Consider the following 25,270-nt stretch of genomic DNA (forward strand, 5'->3'; position numbering starts at 1 on the left):
AACACCACGCCAATGTATGGGGCCTGTACCTCTTGCTAAGAAGAGGCTTCAACCTTAAAATTGCTTAAAAACCTATATTCTACAGTTTTCCTTTAATTTACAGCCAGGCAAAAGAATGGGACCTTTATCTAAAATCAGTTTCTGAACCTCTTCTGGCCATGAAGATACTTATAATTGGTGCAAAAGAGGTTTCCTTTGACTCTGTAAACGCTGTAGAAAATAATCTGGTAGCGATGAGCAAAGCTGCCTGTCTGCCGCACCCCAGTTTTTATCAATGTTCCCCATGTTATTTTCACAATGAGAATAGTTTTACGTTTTTTCAGGCTTATAATGTTGCCTAGAAATGGATGATAACGAGTATCACCTCTTTACTTTGCTGCGTTTTATCCCGCATTTCGGTTGAGGAGTACGGTAATCCTGACATTGATCTCGTTAATCCTGTGTTCATCCCTGTTTGACTATTCGGCTGTAATGAGAGATCTGTATGATTGGTGTTAGCTGATTTGTAATGCAGGGTAATTCTGATCCGCTGTTTTGTTAGCTGTTGCTTTAAAAATAAACATGTACAGCGGGTCTGTCCCAGATATCCAGAGCATGGGATTTAGGATGAGATCTATCAAATCTTGGAAAGAGAGAGAAAGTACCAACCAATCAACTCCAAACTGCCATTTTTCTAGCACAGACTGTATTATGACAGTTAGGAGCTGATTGGTTGGTACCTTCATTCTCAATGGCTTTTAGTTCTGTGGACCTCTCCATCTTCTAGTGGGGGTAAAGGCGCTTATCCACTACACGGAAATTGAACAATTACGACAGTTTTCGTTCAATTGTTCAACTAGTTGATTGGTTGGAATGAAAATCTGGTAAGGTATGGGAGTAAATGACAATCGGCAATTTGCTCCCAAACGCCGGAAAATGGACAAAAACTGTTGTTTGAACAAATTATTTAGATCAAACATTTAACAAACTTGTCTGACCGACCATTTTCATCTGTTTTCTGGCATTTAGGAGCAAATTGCTGATCATCAGTTACTCCCATACGTTACCAGATTTTCATTCCAACCAATCAACTAGTTGGATGGTTGGACAGAAAATCTTCACGTGTGTACCCAGCCTAACAGTCCAGGATTTAAGGATAGCCAAACTTGAGCACAGGTGACTTAATTAGTATTCAGTTATTTTGATTTAACATCTGTGCTCATCCATGGATATCACTAAAACCAGGACCGTTAGTGTGCCTTGAGAACCAAGGTTGGGAAACACTCTGCTAGAGCATGAATCAAATAAGTGTGTTTGGGCACAAAACTATGTGACAAACAATATGTATACTTCTGTGACCGAGTGGTCTATGTACTAAGCCTTGGAGAGAGATAAATTTCCAACCAATCAGCCCCCCCCCCCCCCCCCATAGCAGTTAAATGCACAGGCCAATTTATTAATGTTATTGAAACTCCTTGGGGACCATAGTGGAAATGTCTGTGTTGGCTTCTCATGAGAATTGAATGCGACACGATGGGGGTGACTCAACTAAACCTGAAAGACGCGGTGTGCCGATCTGGAACAGTACATTGTAGGCAGCAGAACCGTTTAGTTTTCCTGTGCACCTCTGAGGAAATACAGAGAGATTGCAGGAGGATACAGTATGAGCGCAGCCGAACATTCCGCTGAATTGAATTGGCCCCTCTCTGTCTCTCTTGCTGGACACTGCTGTACCTTGGTGTACAGAGGGAGTTGGTGCTGGAGCAGGGCACAACTACACTACAGACTGGTCTGACTCCAAATAGCGTGCGCCTCTGAATCAGGCCCCATGTCCTGTATTAAAAATAAAAGGGCAATAATCGGAGAGAGGTAGTCAATGGTCAGCGCCCTGCCAGTAAGGGAAATATCAGTCAATTTTATGGGACATATTACAAAAAATAACAGAATGGTTAATTTAACCCGAGGTTGGTTGCTGCCACCCCTTACAGTGTAGCCCTTATTAACAGCAGTGGCAGGCAACCCATTACACATCAGGGGCCGCCTTGGCCAGCCCTCTTAACGTTCAGCAATAAATTCAATCCACACATTAAACAATGAATGGGAATCCTAAATGTATCAACACCTGCAAACACCTTGTAAACAATCATTCTAAGTCCTACCAAATAAATCTGATATTATAGAAGGAAGGAGCTGGGGCCGCAGATGAAGCCCTGGGGGGCCGATTGTTACCCTGAGGACAGTTTGGAGCAAGAACTAATGTTGACCTACTCGCTGATCTTCAAGTTGGGGAGAGAAGTTTCCATATCATTGGGACAGTGCAGGATGGTGTGGAGTGCACACTGCCTGCACTGCAGGACCCTCTGTGTCTTGTCAGTATGTCAGTGTATTCTGATATGTGCTTTATCAGTGGTCGAAGTGGGAATTTTGAAGTGGTGGTATGGAAAATGTAAGGTTGTAGGGGGCATGCCCACGCTGAGGGGCGTGTCCACAAGACACGCCCCTTTTATTCAATATCGCACCACACTCTAGTATCCCTTAAACACATTATGCTATTCAGTAGCAGTACCCCTTATACATTATGCCCATTGAATTCTCCTCATAGGGTATACATTAAAAAAAACACATACACATTAAAAGAAAAAAAAAAGAAACAAAAACATAGAACATAAAAAATAAAACACATAGGGTATACATGAAAAAAAAAATCACACAAACACACATTGTCATCGATTAGAAAAAAAACAAACACGTTACCCACAGGGAAAACACACACAGACACAGGCCCCCACTGGAATAATTACACACTCACAAACAGGCCCCCACAGGTCACAAATAGGCCCCCACAGGTCACAAATAGGCCCCCACAGGAAAAAAAACACACACTCACGTATAGACCCCCCACAGGAAAAAACACAAAAACACACTCACATATAGGCCCCCTCACAGGAAAAAACACTCACATATAGGCCCCCTCACAGGAAAAAACACTCACATATAGGCCCCCTCACAGGAAAAAACACTCACATATAGGCCCCCTCACAGGAAAAAACACTCACATATAGGCCCCCTCACAGGAAAAAACACTCACATATAGGCCCCCTCACAGGAAAAAACACTCACATATAGGCCCCCTCACAGGAAAAAACACACATATAGGCCCCCCCAAGGAAAAGACTCACATATAGCCCCCCCCAAAGGAAAAACAAACTCATATATAGGCCCCCCCACAGGAAAAAATACACTCACATATAAGCCTCCCCCCACAGGAAAAACACACTCACATATAGGCTCCCCCACAGGAAAAACACTCACATATAGCCCCCCCACACAGGAAAAACACACTCACATATAGGCTCCCCCACAGGAAAAAACACACATATAGGCCCCCCCAAGGAAAAGACTCACATATAGCCCCCCCCAAAGGAAAAACAAACTCATATATAGGCCCCCCCACAGGAAAAAATACACTCACATATAAGCCTCCCCCCACAGGAAAAACACACTCACATATAGGCCCCCCCACAGGAAAAACACTCACATATAGGCCCCCCCACAGGAAAAACACACTCACATATAGGCTCCCCCACAGGAAAAACACTCACATATAGCCCCCCCACACAGGAAAAACACACTCACATATAGCTCCCCCACAGGAAAAACACTCACATATAGCCCCCCCCACAGGAAAAACACACTCACATATAGGCTCCCCCACAGGAAAAACACACTCACATATAGGACCCCCCCACAGGAAAAACAAACTCACATATAGGCTCCCCCACAGGAAAAACACACTCACATAAGCACCCTGGACGGTAATACTCACCAGGTGCTTCCATAAACAGTCAGTAGAGCTGAGGAAACCTGACCTGCTCCATGTAGAGGGATCCAAAAGACAGTCACAGAAGGAGTGGAGATGAGAAGGGGAGCAGGGAGCGGAGTCCCGACCATAAATAATCCGTCCGCAAACCCGGGGGAGCCGGAAGCAATAGCAACGTGAGGAGCAGGGGAGGTTAGGCACAGAGGGAGTGAAGATGTGGTCGGGAGCAGGGACTTCCATCCAGCGGCAACCTGCACCCACACAGGGGCCAGGACCAGGGGGAGGCACTTCCGACCATCGCTAATCTACAGCTCCGTGGCAGTCGAGCAGCAGTCAATTGATGAGGAAGGGAGGGGACAGACGGAGGGCGTGCTGATGACGAGGGAAGGAGCGGGGACCAGAGATCCATCCAGCCGCAGCAGCAGCAAACCAGGAGCAACAGTAGCGGTAGTCAAGGGCCATCCAGCCTCCAGCCAGCAGAATTTACAGTGGGACACAGCCTTATGCAGGATTGCGGCACTGCAAGGGCTCCGGAGTGTGTGGCTGCGTGAGTCACAAATGCAGTGTTAAATCCTCTCACCCACTGTATAGACACTTCTGGGTCAGCGCAAATCGAAGTGCCGGTATATCATACCGCCGTATACCGGCACACTTCGACCACTGTGCTTTATTCAATGTTTTATCAGATGTTTCAGACACTTTATCATTTGTGCTTACAGCAACTTGAAAACAGCCTGAATGAATTTGGAGAGAAATGGGTGCTAAATCCAGGTGACGGGGCCTTCTATGGACCAAAGGTTAGTTTATTCACGTTACAAAGAGGTGGGTAACCCAGGGATAGTATGTTGTACATTAGTGTGACTGACGTATACATTACTTGTTATGCATTGTTCCAGTAAATGTGTGCATTGGTAGCAATATGACCGCTTCCTATTGCGATTTTCTCTTGTGAATATTTTGCACGATGGTGCTTGGAGTGTGAGGGGATTTGGGGGGGGTGCAGGTGGCCTTTGCGATCACATATGTCATACAAGCTACACATATGTTGAGAAAAAGTTCTTAATGTTTAGCCTGTCAAAAAGTAATGTGCATAGTATACATAGAATAAGTATATATTTTTTTTCTTTGACCTCATATCTGTGGATCAAACGTAAAGTTAGAAGCATTACGTTCTGATCTCTTCTAAAATAAACCTTTTACCCCTGTGCAACGTCTCATGAGGAGTGAAGTTACTGGGATGAGGTGCTGTAAATAAAACCTTGTGTATCGGGCTAGCACTTCTGACAAGCGTTTCCCTAAACCTCTGGCTCTCAAATAGTTAAACTTACTTTTAAGACTGATACTACTTAAAAGGCCTAATACATCTCAGGGGCCAGGCATCCAATGTGCCTAAAAAATGACTACAGGCTCTTACGTTTGGGAACCCTTTCTATCTCAAGTTCAGCGTCTTCCCAGGCTTCTTAAAATATCCTGTCGGCTCCTGGATTTGAGAGACAGGTTCAGCCGAATCGCCGATCCTTGCTCATGGCCAGCTATCAAAGGTGTGCGTATATATCATGTGTCATCCAGTGGTAATGATCCTTTCCCATGAAAACAAATAGCTTTGTGTAATCATAGATATTATAGTTTCAAAGACTATAATGCAGTTCCTTGATTAACCAGAAGAGGTCATACTAGGTCTGTTACATAAATATGTTACTGGTGAAGGCCAAGAGCCCAAAATTACACCCTCGGAACAAATAACAGATATGTTTCGGGGAGAAACATGGTATCAGGGCAGCTTTCATCATTAACACACAATTTGAAAAACATTTTTATGTTGACAAACCATCCACTGAGTATAATTCAATAAGAACCTCTTTTAAAGAGAAGCTGCATCTGTAATGTCACTTTTCCCACCTGATCATAAAACAGAGGGGGTTTCATGCAAGGAGTCCCTGCATTTCAGTGCTGTCCCAGCCTTTATCCTGGTGGTGACGAGCAGGAGCCAGGTGCAAGCCGCGCTCTCGCCTTCTACAATATCCAATAAAGGCGTGGGGTGGGGGTAGGAATCTGCACAAGATACTTCTCCTGTGTTCCAATCAGCCAAAAGGTGGCCTGGATGGAACATAGGGGTATACAATGATAATCACAAACCAACTTTTAAACAGATATGCCACAGTGGTAAGTTAGAATAGTTGGAGGCGCTCCCTAGTCAGATATACAATATCTTGAAAATAGGGAAAAGAAAACCCCTGCACCGATTGGGATGAAACTAACGTGAGGTGGTCCAGTTGGAGCCTGGCCAGGATTTAGGGAGGGGGGATGTTAGAGTCCTGGTCGGACCTCCCGTTGGTGTACACTGGGCAACTTTGACTTCAACTGGATGGATTTAGATTACTTCACAGAGGGGTGGCAATTGGTCTGGGATGCTTACAGGAGTGGTTGGGGTCCTGGGCTGACCTCACAATGGAGTGCATCGGGCAGAACTCTTTCTCATGGGTGGTAGAGCTGCTATTTTCCTAATTATTTTTAAAATATTGACCGTTACATCCAACTCATTGATAACTTAATAATGTGAAGATTTAAACCCGGGCAAAGCCGGGTACTTCAGCTAGTTACATATAAACTTCCTAGCCAAGGAGTAAAAATTGGCATACCACTGGCAAAATGACCACCATCAAATCCAATATAATAGCGAATGGTCCAACTCGCTAATTGACAATGTTACTTTAAATCAAAGACCTACTGCATTCTCCCTTATGACCAGTTTGTCCCAGAGAAGACCAGCAGATCTAAAATTGCAAATGAAAGGTTTGTCACAATGTGACTCCGGTTAGATACATTGCAGGGGAGGGCTATGGAGAAAAGCCACATTTTGGGTGGTGGCGGCGGCATTATCAAAATAAATCCTTAAAGATAACAGTAAGTAGCAAGAAATACATATATTTAATAGGTCCAGATGCACCCGTTTGGGGTAATGGGAGATTTGAAGAGCTGGCAAAAACGAGGAAAGTTAGAATATTGTATACATATGGTCATTAATATATTACAGCTGATTGTCTCACAGATCTCTACAAATACAATGTGCCCTGTGATTGCACTTCAGCTACATTTCTCCCCACGTGTCTTATTTGCTTAAAGCAATTGTCTGGGCAGAGGGCCAAAAGCTTTTTACCGAAGGCCCCCATTCACGGCACGATATGCGTGTCGATCCGACTGATCGGCACGATATGGGTGCTATATCGTGCCATGTATGGGAACGATATCGTACCTGATATTGTGCCGCGGGGTCGTACATCACATCCCCAGATCTTCCTGCAAAACCATCTGACCTGGGATGCGATGTACGATCGACAGTCGCCCTACACGGTGCATCGTGCCGTGTATGGCCACCTTAAGCGTCTGCTTTGCAGGCTGACACTTGTTGGCTGTTCTGTCCGCGGTATTTAATACGGCAATAGTTTACATTGCAAAACACTTCTGGTTTTGAATGTAATATTTTTGCCATTTTAAATCCCGCAGACAGAACCTCCGACAAACGGTGGTATTGCTTAGTAAATACCCCCCCCTGCCTTCTCCTAAGACACAAATGAGAGGATGACACTGGGAAGATAGCGGGAAGAACTGGATTTTACACTGATGTGTGCCAGAGAATGTGCAGCTCGTACCACATTGTGACAAGAACATCTGTATATTCTACACCTGTTTAGAAATGGGAAGAGGCGATAATTCAAACAGCCCTCAATGTATTACTGGTTCCTTCTGCCACTTGTTGTGGCTCTTTCCTGGGTGTCCAGCTTTTTGTGAAAAATGTCAACTAAATATTTTTGATTTTCAAAGAAAGTATAAAGTTATACATTTGATACTGTGAGGGCAGCAGGATGGAACACCAGCCACTAGATGAGCAATGGTTATATACAAGCATCCATGCTCGGATAGGAAGGAGTATATCTGTCTCCATGCTCGCTGCCCTTATCTCAGCAACCGCCGTCTGCATTACTCAGAATGAATGACCCCATGGGGGACATACGGTTGTGTAGAACTGCATCTTGATGCCTTATTGACCCATTAGAAAATATATTGCCCTTGGAGACTTGCACTGTGGGACAGATTGTGTTACAGTGATTGAAAGAGTCGGTACGCCTAAGACAGAACTAGCCAAGCGTCAGAACTGGTGTGCTGCTGAGATGGGATAGATGGTAATTTCTCTAGTGTTCGCTAGCGTCTCCCTAGTCTCCCAGTATAACCATCAGGCATGGCAGCATATTATATGTGTGTGTTGCTTCCCCTGTGATATACGTTTTTTTTTGTCTCTACACAAAGCCACAGCAAATTCCAGATAACATACTAAGGGCCGTATCCAATTAGCCGCGGTAAATTACCGCGGCTAATCAGCTCGCTCAGAGTTATCCAATTAGCCCCAAAGTCAGCCTGACAACGGCACTTATCAGGGTTTTTTTTTGGGGGGGGGGACCTGATGTGTCCCGAAAAATGATCCACGATAATTGCCGTTTTTCTCGCCCCAAAAAAGGCGAGAACACATAGGGCCACGAGCTTATCGCGGCTCCTATGTGTTAACGGGCGAACTAACCTATTCGCCCGAATTAATAGGATAGGGAGAAAAAAAATTTAGGCGAAAATCTGTGATTATCGGCGAAAAATCCCAGTTTTTCGCCGTTCGCGGGGATCAATTAGCGCCCGAACAGCGTTCGGGGCTAATTGGATATGGCCTAAGAATCCTCCTTCCGCTTGCTATAGCATTGCGCTTTTTGTGCTTTCCCCTTTTTGTATGTTTTTGTTTTATGAATGTTATTTTCACTGGCGGGAAATATTCTAGCATTATAGAAAATAGGGTTATACATCTGTGCAATACAGCTGACTGGCTCACCCCTCTATTGTAAGCTCAAAAGGGCATTATTCCACTGAATCTTCCTATACTTAGAGATTTGAGAATGGAGAACGTTCTGTATCTGCCTATTGTTAGTTGTTTATCGGGTGAGAGATGTCCAGTTGTTTGCTTGAGTGTGATAAGAGTCCCACCGAGCAATACTGCTTTATATCCGATGGACACATCCAGGTCGTAACGCAACATTAGATACTGCCGATTACTTTACAGTAGATGGCGCGATCCATACTGTGTCATACAGCTCACTGTCTTTTAGATAAAGTCGCTGCGCACTCTAATACTCTTGTATGTAAATTGGCGATTCCAGTACGGCACATTCCCCTGTGGCCATGCGCCTAATTTTGTTATACCTCATTTTTCTATAGCATCTTAAAATGTGACATTTCTGATTTTATCCTTTTTTTTTAAATTTTATTCTTTAGTTATGTGCCATGTAAACAAAAAAGACGGTTTATAAACAAATACAACGGTTCCATCCAGTTGTTTTTTATTTTCTCTTTGTGACTAGTATACGGTAGTCTGCTAAGGCGATGCACAGATCTTTAGCTTGCGTCATTTGTTGCATTGCCGAAGTTTTTTTGTTTTTAACAAATTCTTAAGTATTATTTACGTTGACAATCCGCTTTTTCGATGTTGATTTCCAGATTGATATCGAAATTAAAGACGCCATCGGCCGATACCACCAGTGCGCCACCATTCAGCTGGATTTCCAGCTCCCCATTAGATTCAATCTCACCTTTGTCAGGTGAGTCCGGACACTACGTGAAAAGGGGGTTATCTGTATAGATGAACGGCTCCCCACATCCTCCTATTCCCCCTCTGTGCTTTGTTCCCGCAGCCCCGATGGTGACGACAAGAAGAGGCCGGTTATCATTCACCGCGCCATCCTGGGATCTGTGGAACGTATGATTGCTATATTGACGGAAAACTATGGAGGCAAATGGTAAACGTTGATCTGTATCAAGAACATGAACTAAAACCCACGGTAGCTGTGCATTAATTGACCAGCCCTATTGAACATGTTATTAAATATCACGTTTCATTTTCTTCTTGTTTATACACCTTATCGATCTGCAGGTTCTTTCATATATCAAACATCAGTGAGTCAAAATTGATCATTTTAAAGTGCAAAGCCAGTATTTGTCACTAATGTACATCAAAGACTCCGGGGGAGATTTATCAAATCTTGGAGAGAGATAAAGTACCAACCAATCAGCTCATGTCACCTTATAGGCTGTGTTTGAAAAATGACAGGAGCTGGTAGGTTGGTACTTTATCTCTCCACAGCTGCACTGTGCAGATTAGTAGACTTGTGTACAGGGGCAGGATCAGTGATGTAAGCTGAGATTCGGAAACAAATGCAAGTGCACACTATGCTGAACCTAATAGTAATACTGCTAAGTTGCCTCTTCCATAATTATGGCCATCATTATGCTAAGAACCTTTTGGATGCAATTTAGCAGTATTATTATTAGGTTCAGCATAGTTAGACTGTGCACTTGCATTTGTTACTGATTTTCTGCTAGCAGCACTTCAAGTCTCAGCAGGTAGCTCCTCACATTGTGCGTAGGGTGTGCAATCTAGGTCCCCTCCCCCTATGTATGCAGGACCAGTGATGTCAGAGCAGTTCCAATGAGTGTAGTCTCTACTTTTTTTAAGGTGCATACACACTAGACTATATGCTCCCTGAGCGATCTCATCTAGTGTGTCCCTGGCAGGGTGTTGTCGTTCATGACATTGAGCACACCCGCTGAACGATATCATTAACGATATTGTTCAGCGACGGGCTCTCTCCCCCATTACCCAACATGCAACAACCTGACAATATCGTCAGGTTGTCCTGCATATTTACAAACAGAGAATGGCAGCTGCTCAAATCAATCTAGCAGTACTCTTCAGGTGCATGAAAGGGAGGGGTCATACCAAGTGGGAAAAAGGGGGCGGTTTTAACCCCCTATTGTTCCTCAGTACACTGAATTGCACCAGCAACAATACATGAAGACTATATGGTGATAGAAATCAGAGATATTAGTTGTATGCATTTGCAAATCCATGGGAAGCTGCTAGGCCACGTCACGGCTTCTCTGTTACTAGCAGTCCCTAACACTTTTTTGGGGCGCAGGGCGCCCCAAAAAACATCCAGGCCCAGGACCCCACCAGGGCATCACACGAAAAAAGGAAGCAGGGTGACAGTGAAGTGTAAAGTATAGATGTGTAAGACTAATTAGCAGCTTCCCATGGATTTGCAAATGCATGCAACTAATCTCTGAATTTCTATCACCATATAGTCTTCATGTATATTGTTGCAGGTGCAATTCAGTGTGCTGAGGAACAATAGGGAATTAATCCCCCCCCTTCTTTTTCCTGTCCTGCATATTTGCCAGATGAACGATAAAGATGAACGACCTGCAGGAACGCGCATCGTTGGTCGTTTGTCGTTCATCATTTAGGTGAAAAAATGGACGATAAAGTGAACAATATTGTTATCGTTCAGTCGTCCACTTTAATCGCCCAGGGAGTACGCACCTTTAGACCTGTATGAGATCTGCCTAGTGAAGCGAGAAATTAATGTTTGTGCATAATACCTTCATTTCTCATGTTTGAACACTTATGGTGCGTACACACTGGGCGATTAAAGTGGACGACTGAACGATATCGTTATCGTTCAGTCGTCCACTTTATCGTCCATTTTTAACACAAAAAAGATGAACGATGACGACGACGCGCGTTCCCGCGGGTCGTTCGTCATCATCGTTCATCGCGCTGACATGCAGGCCAACCTGACGACCTCGTCAGGTTGCTGCATGTCAGGGAATGGGTGAGAGAGCCCGGCGCTGAACGATATCGCTAATGATATCGTTCAGCGGCTCTGCTCAATGTCATGAACGACATTGAGCACAGCCTGCCGGGGACACACTAGACGATATCGCTCAGGGAGCATATCGTCTAGTGTGTATGCACCTTTAGACGATTTTATCCCTGTCCAACCTCTTAACGATTTTCCCTTGAAGTTTCCCTTGAAATATGATCTTCCACTCTGAACAATTTGCAAAAGATTTGCAAACGATTTGCAAAAGATCTAACAAACTATGTTGTTTTAATCTGTGATTGAGAGCTTTCAGCTATAGTGGGCAGATAGTGGTTCATCGTTTGATCGTTCAGCGTGAACGATGTGTAAACGATTTGTAAGCAATCAAGTGAAATTGACCTGCATGTTCAGTCAATGGAGGAGACGATCAAACGACCAGCGGGAGCGCGCATCGTACATCGTTAGAAACAATTACTGCACGATGTTCAAACGATGTTTGAACGATTATCGAACGATTTTATCATTATCGTTCAATCGTTCAACTTTATCGTTTAGTGGATACCCCCCTTTAAGTTTATAGGGGGTCCGATATAAACTTATTTGAAAGCTCCTAGAAATTAAGTTGGCAGTGTAAACATCCGTATAGGTGATGTTCAAATGATTTTCATTTTAACATTTTAGGCCATGATTGTAGTAGGATTTACTAGCTCTGTTGTACTTGCCTCTCCCCATATGACCCTTTCTGGCTGGGCCCTGTTGTAGGATAACTTGGGGTATACAGAATGTGTATGGAGCTCTCCTGTGAAAGGCGGCTCAGGAGTCTTGTCCTCCCTCGGCCTCGGTCTATGTGTGCTCTGTGCTCAGTCACTACAATGGGATGATTGTTCCTTTTACTGTATCCATTCATCGCTGTTCATCTGTTTCTTTCCCACAGGCCTCTCTGGCTTTCTCCCCAGCAAGTGATGGTTGTGCCCGTCGGGCCGACGTGTGACGAATATGCCCAAAAGGTCAACCCAAGCAAATTGTTCTTTTTATTTCAATGCTTCAGTTTGTCCCAGAGAAGCTTCCATGTCCCTGGGTTATATATAGCTAATCTGCTGAATGTGTCTGTATTTCTCTACATACATGTGATCTGTGGCCCACAGAGAGCACCATTGCCCCACCAGATAATGTGTGTGATCTTTTATTTCTTATTGAGGTGTTAATAGACAGGAGTCGTGAGGTGACGCTGCCTCTTGTGGTGTAGCGAAGTCATTACTTAAGCGAGAGCTGGTTTAACTCCTCTTCCATTATAAGAGGTCAGACAGACTAATAATTAACTTAAAAGGCTACAGCCGTGTTTCTTCACCACCACCACCTCTTGTAGCTCCTTATGTCTTCAAATGTTCGCTAGTTACCCTACGTGTCTGTCATTGATTTAAAAAAATAATTATTTTTATTTTCTTTACTCGATTACAGATCTAGTAAATTACATTTTGTGCTAAATATAGCCAGCTAACTAACCCATTAAATACGCAAGCGGGAGCACATGATGCACATACATGACACACACCCCAGACTAATGTCTATCCTTTTTCTCGCTTATGGAATGCCCTGTAAAAATTTATATATATATAATATACATTTTTTAATTGTTTGTAGCATTCGATGGTGTCAAGCCCGGTCAAGGGGTTATTTTTCCTCCAATTTTGACAATATTACGGTTTAAGTTCTTTTTCCATTTTAGTTATTATGGGGTCTATTTACTTAGCTGTTAGGCGATAAGATGAACGATAATAAGGTACCAGCCAATCCGCTGCTAATTCCCATGTCACAGGCTGTGTTTGAAAAATGGCAATTAGGAGCCGATTGGGTGGGACTTTATCACCGTTCACTTTATCTCCTAACACAGCTTAGTAAATAGACCCCTATGTCTTGAGACTTTTTAAATTTAAATAAAGGCTTCCAGTAATCTGTGCATGCCTGTAGGTCAGGGGTGCTCAACATGCGGCCCCCTAGCTTATGTGGAACTACACATCCAGTATGCCCCCCCCCCCCCGATCTGGAGCATGGTTTTTCAGGAATTCTGCCTTTGGAAATACCTGTGATACTTACTGCAAAATAGATGAACTCACTTGTGCGTGATTAAAGAAATCCTGCAAACCTGAAGCACATTGACTTCTAGTCCTGTGTTCCCTGCTTTTACAGGCCAGGCACAGAACACCGTGCAGACTTCCATGCTGGCCGGTATTAGTAGTGTTCTCTGTGACACTCTGTTCCACTGACATTGCCTGACCTTGCACAGAGGAGCGATTATAGAGGACATCAGGCAGTGGAGTCCTTGCTTAAGATTACTCCGTAGGATGCTTTTATAATGATGTCTGAATCCCCTGGGTTGTACTGCCGGGCAGCTACTCAGATTAGCTTTCATCTATCCATCTTGTTTCTTGACAATAGGAAGTCTCTGTTCTTTGCATTGCAGGTCAAGGAGCAGTTCCACCATGCTGGGTTTATGGCTGATGTGGATCTGGATCAAGGCTCCACTCTCAATAAGAAGATCAGAAATGCGCAGCTGGCACAGTGCAATTTTATTCTCGGTAAGAGAGAAGCACTTTGTTCTCTCACTCGGTCAGTAATCTGTATGTACACGAATCGTACCATCGTGGGTAGTAATTATGGATGCGTACATGACTAGTTATTGCGTTTTCTCAGGATAGATGTTGAGGTGTTTAGATGGTTGCACAACTATCTCACACTGTGTATGGAATATATATTTTTGGCTCTCTCGGGCACAATTTCTGAACTGGGGCTGATGGGGCATAGAGGGGGAGGAGCCAGTCACACTTCTTAATTATTTAAAGTGCCAGGCTCTACTCTACCACAGTCTATACCCCACTGTCTTGAGCTCCAGTGTCCCCTGTGGAATCGGAGAAAGGGATTTATCGGTAAGTACCAAAATCCTGTTTTCAAATACAAGTATTAATGTCCGCACAGCTTCTTCAATCGCACCAATATCTCTGTGATCGGAAACAGGCTACGTGAAATCTGTTTGAGGTTGGGTGTAGCATAAAAGGTAGACCGTAAAAAGGTCAACGTCCTAGTGTTCATTGTAGCACTCTGCAATGATCACAACCCGCGCAGTTCCTCTTTCCTGCCTGGGTTGGCGCTCTCTGCTCTGGTGCTTCTTGCACACTCAGCTGATGCAACAAACTGCTGAGTTACAGAGCAGAGTGCGCTAGAAGGAACAGAGCAGAGAGCGACACCCCCAGGCAGGAAAGAGGAACTGCACGGGTTATGACAGGTGTAGAGGATGCTAGAATGAAAACTGTCATTAGGTCTGCCATCATTCTGTAGACGTGTATTTGGGTCAAACAAGGTTAAGTGGTCAACAGTGAACAGCACATGGTTGTTATTTTAGCCTGACCCTAAAAAATCGTGAAAAAAAACATTTTAGTGTTGAAATGTTAAATGTTGACTTTTTTGACAGACCACCATTTAACCCTATCGTCGTAATAGAGGTCTACAGAATGAAGGTCGACGTAATGACCATGTCGTTCTTTTACTGTACACATTTAGAATGTGTTGACCAATTGATCGGTATCCTTGAGGACTGGATGACGTATTGGGAATCGCACTTGGTGGGAGCGGTGTAAGAATCACTACAAAGTACAAACTTCTACCATTTTGTGATCACCTCCATTACGTGTTTGCACTTTTTTAGGTCTTTCTCATAGAACACTGCTTGGTTTATTAACTCAATGAAATGTAAAGCCTGTAATAAATGTTATTACATTGCTCTTAGTGCGCTTTAATTGAAAGGTGCAAAAATGCATCCTACTAAAATTACACGGACAAAGATGGGTTTCCGGCACCTCTGAACAGAAGTTGTTGGAGAAAAAGAGCTGTGCATCTACCCGTAAACTGGGGAACAGCTCCGTAATGCACCTGTGCCAACTCCTAACCAATCCTGCACTGCACACTCCTACCTCTATACCGCTCTTATCAAGGAGCATCCTCCATCCAACCATCACCTTCTATGCAGGAGGTGCAACAGAATGCACGGTTCCAGAGTCTGGGATCTAGGCCCACAAATCCGTGTGCCTACCTGACACCAGATCAGACCCAGTGATGTCAGTTGACCTCACTAGTTCCTTGTGAACTGATAGGTCCTGAATATTGGATCAGCACACCCAATGGTTGCCTCCCCCATGTGTGTGTAGAAGACTGTAGAATATGGTATAATATGTGCTTGTATGGAGGGGTCTTCTCTCCCTGTAACAATAGCCATCTTTGCTTTAAACTGCTAGATTGCTGGATTCAGGTGTGTCCTCCTTCCCTAGTACATAGAATGACAGAGACTAGTGGGGCCAAACCAGCACCCCCATTAGACTAATAACCAAAATCATTAAGCTTTGCTGGTGAGAACAGGTGAGGCGGATTAAGCACTAGTGGTGCCAAAGCTTCATCTGCTGCAATTGGTGAGACCAAAAATATATCCTCAAACATTTTAAGCTTGTGCGTTGATATCTCTTATTTCAGATGATGTTTTCAGTTGCGTTTGACTAAGGTCTCAGAACCTTATTGTATTCAAAATTCATCTCTTGCTTGTCTGAAGTGGGTGGGGATAGAACAGTATAGCCAGTTAGGTCATTCAAATATTAACAGCAGGGCATGTTATTTTGGGTGACCTGTCCCCTCCTGTTATGTATCAGAGAGGACTCTGCTGCATGTGATGTTGGCAGGGACATAAGAAGAGGAACAGAGGCAGCAGGAAGCCACAGACAAAGTTTTATATTATGGAGTAAGCTTGGTCCCCAGAAGCACAGAGCATGCCAGGAGATGAGTGGTGTGTCAGTAAGGACAGGGCTGCATGTGACGGGGAGAGCGACGTGATGCGAGGAGGGGAATGGAGGCAGCAGGAAGCCACAGACCGTTCTATATTGTGGAAGGAGCAGGTTCACCCATCCGTACAAAGTATGTCAGGAGATGAGTTATGTGTAAGTGAGGACAGGGCTGCATGCGACCTATGAGGAGGAGAATGGAGGCAGCAGGAGATCACAGGCTGAGAGTTACATATTGGAACGAGCAGGGACCCCCCCCCAGCAGCACAGAATAGAGATATGAGGCTCTTATCCAGCTGATGTGGGAAAATTGTGATAGCAATTGCAGAAAAGTTCATACTTCAAACATGTTATTGTCATGGCAGCAGATGATCAAAGCCCTCACATTCAGCAAATTCTATGCAGGAGTAAAGCAATCACTTTGTAGAGCTTAAATCACTGGGGGGAGATCCCAATTAGACTACAGCACCTGGCAGCAACTATTCAGAAATATTCTGCTTTGCGTAGAATGCATTTAATCTGAAAAGCCATATTGGAGAGGGTGAGGGTACAGTTTGAATGCTTTTTATTTTAAATTTTTGATACCAATGCAATATGTGAGTGCACAGCAAGGACTATTATATAACCTCTCTTCTTCATGGTCCATGGGGATATTATGGTTGGAAGACCAGGCACCAAACCGTTACAGCTTTGGCTTCCAGAATGCCCCGGGTCCTCCTCCATATATACCCCCTCCCTAGCCATAGGACTTCAGTTTGTTGTTTGGTGCGGCAGGATCCAGATGCACCTTTGTCACAGGAGGACTGCTTAGAGCAGTCCTAAGCTTTTATTTTAGCTTTTATTTAAATAATAATTTGTTATACCGAGCAGTGAGGTGTGAGGCACAATGTACCTCTCTCCCTTCCTGTATACTAAATGGTAAAATGTCAAACAGTGGGCACACTATATAAAATTGTACATTGAGCTGTACCCTCTCCTCCCAGTCAACACTACCCACCAGTAAGGAGCATTTGCTGTTAGAGAGATGTACAGAAGGGGAAGGCAGGGGGGAGAGTCCTGCTTATGACTCAATGTGATATAATTGTGAGTCGAGGTGGTTGGCCAGCTAATCTAGGTCATCGTGGAATTTGCCGTGCTTACGTAATTGGTTCAGGGGTTAGTGGCAACAAACAGTACTTAATAAATAACACGCTGGATACTCTACTACAGGGGGTCTTCAACATTGGCCTTCCAGCTGCTGTGGAACTATACATCCCAGCATGCACTGCCATAGTTTTAGCATGCTGTAATATCAAAAAGGTGGCAGTGCATGCTGGGATGTGTAGTTTCACAGCAGCTGGAGGGCCAAGGTTGAAGACCCCTGCTCTACTAGTTGGTCTCCTGATCGATCCGTAACAGCAAGGTTAAATAATTAGTCGGTATTGAATCTTTTGTTCTTTATACAAGCACCTGGCAGCCGCTGGGGTATTTTACAGGTCATTTTTATAATAATCCAATTAACTATGAGTCAGAGGTACTTCTGTAACCACTAGGGGGCACCCCGTTTACACTGTGCTAACCTATTTAGTACTTTTATTTCTTTTCAGTAATCGGAGAAAAGGAAAAGGCCAGTGGGACAGTGAACATCCGCACGCGCGATAACAAGGTGCACGGGGAGCGGACTGTGGCGCAGACCATCGAGAGACTTCGTCAGCTGCATGAATCCCGATCTAAAAACGCAGAAGAGGAGTTTTAAGTACTTTTTTTTTTTTTTTTTTTTTATATAAAGGGAAATGAAGTTTCCAAAGCCGTCTCTTTACAATTGAATAACATTCATGGGGGCAGATGTATGAAGCTCTGGAAAGTGATAAAGTGCAGAGTGATAACTGTCCAGCCAATCAGCTCCCAACTGTCATTTTTCAAACACAGCCTTTAACATGACAGTTGGGAGCTGAGTGGCTGGACGGTTATCACTCTGCACTTTATCATTTTCCAGAGCTTCATACATCTGCCCCATTATTTTGTGCAGATTTAAAATGCGTTACCAGCAATTGAGCCAAAAACAAAGCAAAAACCCAGTAAGTTATGTCTAGTGCTTACAGGAAAGTCTTCTCTCAGGAAACAGTACTTTTTTTTTTTTTTACTTTTGGGACTTACGTGACTCTTGTTACAATACATCACCTTTGCCATCTGCTATTGTTGTTTTTGTGATGGTATACGGTCAGATTTTTATATTTTTGTTCCCGTCCCTTTGTCTTCTCAATCTGGCACCTGTTGATTTAATCTGATCGGTCTCGGAAACTATGGTCACAGACGTTTCCCGGCAGGGTCTGCTTTAATGGAAACCACTGGAAGCTCAGCGAACAATGTTCTTTTAATGTTACATAGGTTAGAACAAAAATGTTTCATTAGCAATGTGTTGGGAGTCGGTCTTGCAGCGCATACATTGAATAAACACGTATAATATTGAATTAAGGAGTCTGGCTTTTTGTTCTAGATGCTGTATCTGAAAATGTCCATGTTTTGTGTGTATCCACCCTTAGCGGACCTTCCTACACTTACCTAGTACCCATTGCATGTTACGTTCAAAGGGCCTGATTCAGACCCGCGACCGCATAGCGCTCGCAAGCGGGTCATTGCGCATGCCCGAGCCCCGGAGCGAGCGAGAAATCACTCGCTCCGGGGCTCGCTACAAGACGAGGCGGCTGTCGATGTTGATCGACAGCCCGTTTTGTAGGCGGCGAGGGAGGTTGGCTGCACAAACTGAGGCGTTCCCGAAGGAACGCCTGCCGTTTGTGGGCGGCCCTACTGACCTCACTAGTGATATCAGTAGTGGACTTCCTGCTCTATTAGAGCAGGAAGTCCACTAGGGCTTGTGAGACCTGAGACCCTACAACAGGGTCTCCTCGCAAGCCCGATGGTCGCGACCATCGCTAGGCCGCATACACACGAGCGGCCTGGAGGCCGGTCAAAAAAAAAAAATAGGGACGCCCTGATTCAGAGCAGGCGCACGCAAATAGCGTGCGACTCTGAATCAGGATCGAAGTCTGTGAATGCGGTTTGTTGCCTTAATGGTCCATCAATCATTGTGCAAAATTTCCATTTATACCAACATTCCGTTTTATTTATTTTTTTCTTTTAGATCATTTTCACAGCCAAGTATTCTGCAGCAACCACAGATGAAAGGGACAATTACCAATCCATGCAAACCTTTCTTACAATTCTTATATTAAGACACTGCAGGAAAACATGGAGCTGGTAACACCATTCGCTAGTTTTTTAAGAGGGTAGATAAGGTCGTATACCATGACAATCATTTAAAAAAGGAACTAGTCTCATAAAGCATAATAGAAGTGGATTACCAGTACTCCTTGGCAGACTTGCTATTGGTTAGTAACCCATTCCCCATAGGCAGAGACAGAGAGAAGCTCCAGTTCACCTATTTCCTATACAGAATAGCCTCCAGTTCCCCCTTGTCTTTGAGCGTCTCTTCCTAGTTAACCTATAACATATTGCTTATAGAATACCCTCAGTCTGTTACTGGTAGGAAACCATGGAGCACTATGAAGAAACTGAATTACCGGTAAGAATGATCCACCTTTATTCCTCTATGGCAGCCTTACTATGGGACGTACCCAATCAATAACAGGGAGTACTCTATATCAGCACTCCGAGGCTTTATGCTGTATGCTATATGCAGTACCTTTATTCCTCTATGGCAGCCTTACTATGGGACGTACACAATCAATAACAGGGAGTACTATATATCAGCACTCCGAGGCTTTATGCTATGCTGTATGCTATATGCAGTAACTGAACTAACTTTATTTTGTTGCCCTACTTCCGTAGCTGGTGTCTGAAACATCTAAAGCAGAGATTCCCAAACACCGCCATTACAGTCCAGGTTTTAAAGGATATCCATGCTTGAGCACAGGTTGACTGAGGTACTAATTAAACCATCTGGACTCAAGCATGCATATCCTTAAAACAGGGGTGGGCACTAAGCGTTCCTCCAGCTGTTGCTGAACTACAATTCCCAGCATGCCTTGCAACCGTTTTAGCATGGCCAAACAGCAAAACTGTGGCAAGGCATGATGGGATGTGTAGTTCTTAAACAGCTGAGGGACCGCTTATGGCTCACCCCTACCTTTTAAAACCTGGACTGTAATGGTGGCGTTTTGGATAACTCATCTAAAGCATAATCATTCTTAAAAGGTGTTGAAGAGCTCATGCTGCTGCCCTGCAGAGACACCGGAGACTTTCGGATGAGCGCCCTGAGGACATCTGGCATTTTTACATCTATTCTTATAGTTGAACACAAGGATCTCTCTGATCCATCTGTAGATGGGAAGAACAAATGCACGCAGGGTTTTCAGCATTTAAAATCCTGCGGTTCTTGGAAAAAATAATAAAAACAACGTGCCTGCTCCGGATGTCCATGGTCATCTGTGCCTGGCGGCTGCATCCTCTGACTGCTGGACCAGGTGCTGCGCTCCCCTGCAGGTGAAGGAAGCTGTCCAGAGAAGCCAATACCCCTATTACACCAGAGCTACAACCCGGGTTATTGCAGGGTTAACCCGGGTAGCTCCTTGGTGTAAAAGGGGACAGGGTTGGATTCCCGGGTGGAGTGACCCGGTAATCCAACCCAGGTAAGTTGCAGGGTTTTACACAGGACAGGAATAACCCGTGAAACCCTGCAGTGTAAACGGCGCTATCCGGGTCACGATGACCTGGATCGTACCGCATGCCTGCCGATTGGCCGGCTTCAGTGGCACTTGGAGATGACGACATCTCCAAGCGTCCACTTCAACGCCGGAAAAGCCGGGTCTCTGCAGAACCGGCTCCAGTGTGAACGGCGTCGACTCGGGAATATCCTGAGTCGGCGCCGGTTAAATACCGGGTCTGATCCGATTTGGAACCCTGTTCCAACCTCCGGGTCAAACCCAGAATTTAGGTATAAAAGTGGTATTAGTGTAGTGGGTGCAGGCTAGTGTGTTGTGCGTGGAGGGGAATACAGGAGTAGTATGTACCTGTCCTGGGCCAGTCTCTGGAAGCTGTCTGCCACGCTGCAGAGAAGAACCAGAAGAGGAGGCTGTGCTGCGGTAGGTGAGTAATTAAGGACTACTTAAGCTAATTGGAAACTTCCAATTGCTTAGTCATTGGGGCGGGGGGGGTTCCCGCCAGATCAATTCCTGACCACTTTTCCTAAAAATATGAATTTTAGGAAATATTTGGTCATGCTCTGGGGCTGTGAAAAAAAAAAAAAAAAATCAGCCCCCACTCAAAAAATCTAAAACTCTGCACCTAATTGAATAGCAAAAACCCAGCAGGTGCAGGATTTTTGCTATTCTCGCACCTAATTGAATATGCCCCTTAGTATGTAACGACTGTGCACACTTTGTATGTGGTGTTGGATTTATTATGAAATTGCCATTTTAAATGACTTTTTTTCAGTTATTAAAAAGAATTGTAGGAACACTTGAAGATGTGTAAGTGAAACTATATTGGCATATTTAATATTGGTTAGTTGTTTAAACTAAATCAAAATAACGCTGTTCCTAATGGGGTGCTTGTAACACATGATTCAAGTAAACACAAAGCAAAGTAATAAGTTTAAGCAAAAGAAAAGGTAATACGTGGCTCAATGCAGGTTATACAGTAGATGTACATCAGCAGTGATTCCTGGGGAACCCCGTTGCCTAATTCAGTAAGACACCCAGGTGGAAATGGATGCTGGCCCCAATACAAATGTGCATGAAATGCCAATATTTCCGCAGATTGAGTGATTGTTAGCCATTGTGCTACCTAAGCGCTGGATGGTGAGTGAGTCATTAACATTTTCTCTCAGTTGCGATCTTTGAGAGATTACAGCTGTGAAGACATTTGCATCCACTTAACACCCCGTTATCCGTATGATTCCAAGAGAGGCTACGGTGTATTGTAGCTACTTTTTAAAAAAAAAATTATTTAATACCTTGAGGGGGCGGTGTAGGATGTGGTGGCTCCCCAGCTAGGTATACAAACAAAGAACATATACATTAGTTCTCTACTATATTTTAGCTGCAGGGGCAATAGCTACATTAACTTTCTTCTTTAGCTATGCATGTAAAACACCAAGGCCATTCACCTGTCGTTGATGCCTACGAAACTATTTTCTGCACAGATAATCATATTAGTCTACTTTCTCAGCAAATGCTCAACAATGATTTCTGTACTACAAGTTGGTTGATACAATGTTCTGCCTACAGTATCTTCTTTTCAAGGCCTTTTAGCGGTTTCTTAGCAATACAAAGACATACACAGATGATCAGAATGTGGCAAAAGTCACACATCCACTGCTAACACCTTATGGAGCGTACACACGGTCAGATTTGTCAGACTTGTCAGATTTGTCAGATGAACGATTGAACGATTAAACGATCTGAACGATTTGAACGATTTTACCAAAGATTTGAACGATTGAACGATTTTTAATTGCATTAAAATGAATGGAATCGTCCAAGTCTGACTGCAAACACATCAGATGTCAGAAATCGTTATCTGACCATCGGGAACGCGCATCGTTGATCGTCCATCGTTCAGGCATGTCAGATATGAACGATTTTCCTTCAGATATGAACGACTGAACGATTTTTAAATCGTTATCGTTCATATCTGAAGGAAAAATCTGATCGTGTGTATGCACCATTACTGCTACAAACATTCTGTATAGTCTTAGAGGGGTATTCAATATGAAAGGTTAACTTCCCTGGCGAAGTTAACGTTTCATATCAGAGTTTTTTTCTGCATAAAGGTATGGTGCGCGCTCTCGCTTATCCCCGTATTCAATATCAAATTAACGAAAACTGGAAACTCCGAAGTTGGATTTGTTTACAAATTTTTCCTTAAAATAATTGTAAGACCCCCTAAAGTTGTAAAAACATGGGGGATCACTATGGGTACCCCCGTTTTAGCCTTTAATTGAAAGTCGGGGCTTTAAATAGCCGCAGCAGGTGTTTTTTTTTCCCGACATTGAAGAAGTGATGCAGAAGAGCACTTAGGTTATTTTTTTCGTTTTTTTAAGTGGTCCCATCAAATTTAGGGTACATGAAAATGGGTACTAGCATATTTTGATGTCCCTAAAGTAAGTTTTTAAAAATTCTGCATTTGTGCACCTGCCGCTATAATTCTATTCTAGAAAACATCTGCCGCATACTTGCAGAATAGCCCTGAACCTATTTGCCTATTGTTTAACAATTTTTTCCCTTTTTTTTTTTTTGCACCCCAATTTTTAAATTAATTTTTTGGGGTGTCCCTATTTTTTTTAATCTTTTTTTGACACAGTTCTTTTTTAAATGTCAATCTCAGGGGTGCAGGCTATTTTTTTTAAGCCTGCACCCCTAAACCCCAATTCTGCACTTTTTTTCGACACCTATTCAATGGTGAAAAGTTATCACCGTTTTTTATCAAAGACTTTTCAAAACTGCGATAAGTCTTTGAAATTGAATACGGTGTAAAACTAAAACCAGTGATATTAACGCAAAAACGCTAAAAGTGCGATATTAACTCAAAAAACGATGTTATCGCACCCATATTGAATACCCCTATTAGTCCATAGATAAGACGACACGTATTCAAATTCTGTTACATACATTTACTATTTATTTGTGGAATGTGCACTTCTCTAACCAAGGATAATGCAAAGTAACACTTGCACTCAAATGCTTGTATTAACGAATGCAATTCTCTTACTGGTTTCCCCAAAGCAGACATATTACGCATACAATCTTTTTTTTTTTTTTTTAAATATAGCAGTTAGACTAAAGGTGCCCATCCACTTAAAGATCTGATAACGATTGCATGATTACAACATTGTAAGCGTGCAGTCGTTTGTCAGTCTGTGATGTGCTTACAGTGAACGAGCAGTCATTCAGTGTAGACACATCAATCATCTGCAAACATGCTGAACCTGATGATATGGTCAGGTTGTCCAGCATGTTTGCACGATGATAAATGTCTAAACGACCAGTGGGCACGTGCATCGCTGGTCGTTTTAGACATGTTTGCAAACGGCTTTTGAACGATATTGTTATCGTTCAATCGCTCACATAAATTGTCTAGTGGATGGGCACCTTAAGTTTCCTTGGAAGAAGTTCTTCTGCTTCTAATAATTGGATGGTTTGCACCAGTACTGTAAGGGCAAAAACCATTCTGTTATTATCCTTTTAGCACAAAGCAACAGACCCTCCAACATGGCCCCTTCCACCAGGTACAAAATGCTCTGCTACAGCACTTCCCACTGTTTAGATACAATAGTAAATAGAGGAATACTGTGGTTAAACAGTGAGTTAGATTACAAAATGTTGACATTCAAGGGTACATTTACTAAAGTGCAGGTTTATAGAAGTGGAGATGTTGCCCATAGCAACCAATCAAATTCTACTTAACATTCATCACCTTCTGGAAGATAATAGCTAGAATCTGATTTTGGTTGCTATGGGCAACATCTCCACCTCTAAAAACTCGCTCTTTAGTAAATATACCCCCTTAATGTCAATACTGATATGTCGACTATTTTATCCTAACCCCAATACTGATCTGTTCATAATGTAGACATGCCCAATGTTGAAATGCTGAACCTTTCAACAATACCATTCTGAGGGCCTTATTTATCAATTAGTTTATCACTCAAAATGAGCCAATCAGCTTCTAACTGTTATTTTTCTAACAGTTGACAGTTGGGAGCTGATTGGCTGGAGCACCATTTATCATACACAGTGATATTTATCACTTATTTTGAGTGATAAACTCGTTGATAAATATGGTAACTACAAAGATATAACCTGGAATGTCCCAGAGATGCTCTAGGCAGCTAGCAATGGAGTCAGACCAATACCGAGTATAAACACTGGAACATCCTGGGATAGTATTAAGACTAGTAATATAATTACTGGCAAACCGTAGATTCAGAACAGATGTGCAGAGCAGCTTGTAGC

The 25,270-nt window shown here is 43.4% G+C and overlaps 1 protein-coding gene across 1 annotated transcript in view; it reads left to right on the forward strand.

The window, feature by feature from the left end:
* The window catches only part of TARS1 (threonyl-tRNA synthetase 1), a 60,185-nt gene extending 42,034 nt beyond the window's left edge, over nucleotides 1-18,151 (forward strand). Inside the window, exons 14-19 of the mRNA XM_088466959.1 lie at nucleotides 4,519-4,596; nucleotides 9,332-9,432; nucleotides 9,526-9,630; nucleotides 12,431-12,503; nucleotides 13,958-14,072; nucleotides 17,903-18,151. Of these exons, the coding sequence (XP_088323085.1) occupies nucleotides 4,519-4,596; nucleotides 9,332-9,432; nucleotides 9,526-9,630; nucleotides 12,431-12,503; nucleotides 13,958-14,072; nucleotides 17,903-18,051 (621 nt within the window). The 3' untranslated portion in view covers nucleotides 18,052-18,151. The remainder of the gene's footprint in view (nucleotides 1-4,518; nucleotides 4,597-9,331; nucleotides 9,433-9,525; nucleotides 9,631-12,430; nucleotides 12,504-13,957; nucleotides 14,073-17,902) is intronic.
* Nucleotides 18,152-25,270: the final 7,119 nt, after the last annotated feature.

The sequence above is a fragment of the Taudactylus pleione genome, unplaced genomic scaffold, assembly GCF_031769625.1.
Source record: "Taudactylus pleione unplaced genomic scaffold, aTauple2 ptg000068l, whole genome shotgun sequence".
In the NCBI taxonomy this organism is placed as follows: Eukaryota; Metazoa; Chordata; class Amphibia; order Anura; family Myobatrachidae; genus Taudactylus; species Taudactylus pleione.